This window comes from Geospiza fortis, unplaced genomic scaffold (assembly GCF_000277835.1).
Source record: "Geospiza fortis unplaced genomic scaffold, GeoFor_1.0 scaffold70, whole genome shotgun sequence".
Lineage (NCBI taxonomy): Eukaryota > Metazoa > Chordata > Aves > Passeriformes > Thraupidae > Geospiza > Geospiza fortis.
In genome coordinates, this window is record NW_005054317.1 from 6,359,342 (window position 1) to 6,364,186 (window position 4,845).

The 4,845-nt window shown below is 45.7% G+C and overlaps 1 protein-coding gene across 2 annotated transcripts in view; it reads left to right on the forward strand.

Annotated features, from left to right (window-relative positions):
• The window catches only part of ARIH2 (ariadne RBR E3 ubiquitin protein ligase 2), a 29,606-nt gene extending 24,790 nt beyond the window's left edge, over positions 1-4,816 (forward strand). Inside the window, exons 13-15 of one of the 2 annotated variants that reach the window (XM_031056347.1) lie at positions 515-598; positions 1,073-1,169; positions 4,326-4,816. In XM_031056347.1, the coding sequence (XP_030912207.1) occupies positions 515-598; positions 1,073-1,144 (156 nt within the window). In that variant the 3' untranslated portion in view covers positions 1,145-1,169; positions 4,326-4,816. Of the gene's footprint in view, positions 1-514; positions 599-1,072 lie in introns of both variants that reach the window. The other variant, XM_005420196.3, reaches the window with a different exon arrangement.
• Positions 4,817-4,845: the final 29 nt, after the last annotated feature.

The window sequence follows — 4,845 nt, forward strand, 5'->3', positions numbered from 1 at the left end:
TGGGCTGAAAAAGTACAAAAACAACCTTGAATTCAGGGAAGAGTTTTTTCTTTGACTCAGCTGTCCTATAAAACCTGTTATAGAATCTTTCTTCATGGCATCATTTGTTCTCTAAGGCTGTGGATAGATGTTCTCTTCTGGATCTGACTGTGCCTGTGGAACAAGTTGCTGCTCCCAGCAGTGGTTAACAGTCCCTTCACTCTGCCTGCAGAGCTACTTATGAGAGCATCTTGTGACCTGTTTATGGCAAAATAAGCTGAATTAGGAGATATTTGTCATGTGCAGTGTTTTTAGGCTGACTGGGTTAATTTTGAGTGATGCAGACTGGGGAGTGCTTACACAAGAAAAGCCCAGAAGGGGTGATCCCATCTGGGTGAAGGTGGATAAGGAGGAGACACAAACCTGCTCTGCCAGCAATGCTGTCAGCAGGACACATTTGTCTGCTCCTCAAGTGTAATGAAACTGCTCCACTAAACTAGTTTCTTATTGATGTCTCTTATTTTGCTCTTTGCAGTTTGAATACCAGCAGGCCCAGCTGGAAGCTGAAATTGAAAATCTCTCATGGAAGGTGGAGCGAGCAGACAGCTATGACAGAGGGGTGAGTGTTCTGCCTGCTTGAGCTTGTTGGCCAGATTTTGTTTGTTGGGCTTAACACTTCTGCAGGAGCACTAAAGCTGTCAAGTGAGGGTTCTGGGAAGCTAGATCCAGAAACCACCTTTAGCCAGCAGATGATGTGGAAGCAGAGTGCTCACTGCCTTGCAGGAGAGCAGGGAGGGCTGCAGGGATTCCTGCAAAATGAAACAAGTCCCATGGAGCTGTGGGGAAGACTGCATGCAGCCTTCTGCTGAAAAGCAGGTTTCTTAAGTGTGTAGCATTTTAGACAGAGCAGGTGATGGGTAACTGCAGAGGGAGCCCACATAAAAAGGAAGAGGATCTGGGATCTTGTAATCCAGAGTGTGCATGAAGTGTGTGATGGTTGGTGCTTCTCAAGCTGGAGTTCAGTGTCCCCTGAGGAAAATGAGGTCTTCTCCAGGGATTTTATGCTAACAGTTTGTACCTTCTCTTTTACCAGGACTTAGAGAATCAAATGCACATAGCAGAGCAGAGACGGAGGACCCTGCTGAAAGACTTCCATGACACATAAGAGAGGAGGAAGTGACAGTGCAGGGGTGAGAGCAGCAGTGAAGTGAGGGTAGCTTCACTGGGATAAGCAGGCACTGCCTCTGGGAGAACACGGCCAAGGACAAAGCCACCCCTCCCCTTGCAAGTCAGACACATGCAAACACCACCTCTTAATCCAGTTTGTTCTCTTGTCTTTCTGTTTCTGTTTCTGCCAAGCTAGAGGCCAGAGCTCAGATTGGCATATTTCCTGGGCCATTTTCCTCCTGCCCTTGATGGTTTCAGAAGGGGAGGGAGTTTTTTCCTGAATGGCTGTTAATAGTGTTAGATCATTACAGTTTATGTAATTTTCAACGGTTGTACAATTATACAGACAAACCTTAGAATAACACAAAACCCTTTTTAAAAATAAATTGGCAGTGGAGTGTTTTTCCTTAATTTGCTTGTAAATTTAATGGGCTTTTCCCCCTCTTCTTCTCCCTTCCTCTGACCCAAAAATCTCCTGGTCATTGAAGGAGGTTAAAAAATATCTCAGCTAGATTTTCCAATGCTCCTTTAACCAGGGCCTTGCAGCATTGGCATTGCATGAGGAGAGTGGCTGGTGTTAAGGGTGGCTGCTGCTGTGTCTGGCCTGACAGTACCAGCAGTGGCTGTGATTCAGTATGATCACATGTGACATCTCTTTTTCTTGTAAATCAGCTGTGCAAAATCCAGCTACACAAAAAAAGCAAACAGAGGAATTGTAGGGGACAGACCGGGTTAAAATTGGGGGATATGCTTGAGTTTGAGAGAAATTTAAAGAAATCAGATTCTGCATTTGATGAATTTAGGTCTTCCATGTAGATTTTTGCTTTCCTTGTTTTTGTGGGGAGGATGTTGTATTGCCAAAGTGAGTGATGAGGGAGTAGTAGCATACAGTTGTTAATCAAGGCTTGGGGCTTTTGCAGAGTGAAAGAATCCATGTTATAACAGTGCCATGCAGCCTGATAAAAATTATTTGTGCCTGCTGGGTAGCATGGCTGAGAAAAATTGATGTCTTTCATCAAAGTGAGACTAAACACCACTACATTATGAGGAGGAAAGATTATGTACAACACACTCCTGGCACGTGTTGGCAATGTGGATGGGCACTTGAATACAGGTGCACTGCTTGTGCAGAACCTGCACCAAGCCAGGCAGAAAATTAACTAGCAAAATTAATTTATTTGTATATTAGTATTGATGCTGGTGGGAACTTATCAGAAAATTGATTGTTAGGAGCATGTGGAGCTTTTTTATTAACATTCTCTTTTCTAATGTAAAATATACACTAAAATAAAAATATGAAAAACCTAGTTCATCTTAGTAGGGGTTAACATGAAAAAGGTTACTTAAATGCTGACTCCTGCCTGTTTGCTACAGGAAGCAGGCCATATATTAGGATTTCACAGATATCTGTGTCACTTGCACCAGGAGCTTCTTGTTTGCAGCCAGTAAGGTGCAGCTGGAGTCTGATCTGAGGAGATTTTCACCTCTGTGGGGAACTCATGGGGTTCTCTTCTATGCTGTACTTGGAAGTGTTGCCTTTGATGCATCCCTGTATTGTTCGTATGCAATGTCACTTGATAAAGATTAAACTGGAGGGGGGAAAAGTGCTGAATTCCTGTGTGTCAGAATAAGCTAACTCTGCTGTTGGAGCCTCTTTCATGTACCTGAGATATGTGACCCAGGTATTTGCAGCAGGTGTGATTGGGCTCATAGATTTTATCAAGACTGATGCATTAGTTTAAATAAGGAGTAGCTGTCATAGGAGCTAATCCTGTGGCCACACTTGTTGTACACAGCAGAAAATTTCAAACTGAGAGGCCTTTTCCTTCCTCCCTCCCATCCCTGGTGTGGGATCTATCCTCAGGGAACAGGGGGATGCACTGCAAGGAGCTGCTGGCCTTGGAGTGAGTGTTACAGCAGAAGCAGCCGAGGTAGGGCAGGTTGTGGAGGGATGGCTGGAGCCAGGGAGCAGGGCAGGGCAGGGGGCTGTGGTTTCTGGGAGCAGCTTGCTGTGCAGGCAATCTCCATAGCCATGGCTCCTTATGTTCCTGCTCTCTCCTGCTCTGGCTCCCCTCGAGGCTGGAGCTGTAGAGATAGATCTGGCCTTGCTCCAGCCACTGTGTCTTGATTTCATTCCTTACTCTGCACCCAGCAGCATCCTCTCTGTGCCCTCCTCATGATGTATCCTAGAGGTCAGTCTCTCTTCCTCTCCCCTTCCCAAATGATTGTCTTGGCATGCTGCTTCCACGGGAGGGGATAGTGGAGGAAGGAAGGTGTGCTGAGACCCAGCAGTTTGCAGTGAATACAACCAATGTTTAAACTATTCTTTAAAAATGTAACGTGCAAAGTACTGATTAGGATAAAAGCCGGTGTTCTTGTTGTCTAAACATAACTATTTTAACACCTAATCCCTTTGCAGAGCAGGTATGTGGAGTTTCCTAATCCCAAAGAATTTTCACTTCTGTTGCATAATTGTCCAGCTTTGAGCTAAATGAGAATGAGGTTTTGTCTCTCCTTCTTTCTTTCCTTCCCTCCCTCCCTCTTTTGTGCCCCCACAAAATATTTTGCTATGAATTCTTGTTTGTAGACAAGCCAGACCATGTAACTGTGGTGAGGCTTACTGAACAGGCTGCTGAGATGCTTGGCTGAGGAACAGTAATAAAGATTGCGCAGTGCACCCACTAATTCTTTCAAATTTTCTGAAACTAGAGCTTTGTCAACAGTTCCATTTATTTTTAAACAAAACATCCTTTCTGAAAATGGTGACAGCCCTGGGTTGTACCCACAAATCCTATTGCCATACTCTGGGAAAACAACAGGAATTGCTTTTGCAGCCCAGGCAGGACCATTTCTGTGTTGGTGTTGTACAGAAAGTCATGGCCTTCAAGACAAAGTGTGCAGGGCACAGGGGCTGCTGGCTCTGTGTGTAAGGTGAATGACATTACTCAGGAGGCAGGTGACAGGAAGGAAATGAGGGTTCTCAACACCAGAAGAAAAGGCCGTTTCCCTCCCTGTAATAAATACATGGCCCTCTTTGAGTTAACAAGGTTATATGGATGTAGGTAATAAAAAGTGGCTCAGGAGTCATTAATTCTGAGGTACAAGTTTCCCTTTGATGCATTAACTGCTACAGACGTGGAATGTTTGCTCTCTTTTTTCTTTTTTGCACTTGTTTCCAGCTCCTGCGCCAGCCCGACACCTCTCCATCCTTGCATCTGGTACTCTTTTATTTGGGCCTCGCTTGTGTTAGTGCATTGGCTGCCTCACCTCTGTTCGTCCTCAGGCTTCCCAGACTGTAACAAAACGTTTTCTACTGACACCATAAACTGCATGACTGCTGCCCCGCGCAGCGAAGTCTCTGTGCCCGCTCGGGGCAGCAGGAGGTTTCTGTACTATAGTCTTGCACTCTAAATTTTAGACTTTTTAAGCAGGTGAAAAATAGAACTTTATTTTTAAATGAGGCACTTGTTCTGGGAATTCCTTTCTCGGCCCCGGTCTGGTGGGGGCTGTGGGACAGCGCTGAGGTGTGTGGGAGGGCACAGGGCTGCTCCCGCCCCTCGCTTTTCTTCGCGGGCACCAGAGAGGGGCAGGGGCGGCGGAAACCGCCCGGGAGACGGTTGCCAGAGGTGTGCCCGTGGTTTATTTGAAATAAATTGTGACTTTCTAACTTCGGCAGTGTCCCGGCTGTTCTTATCGGTG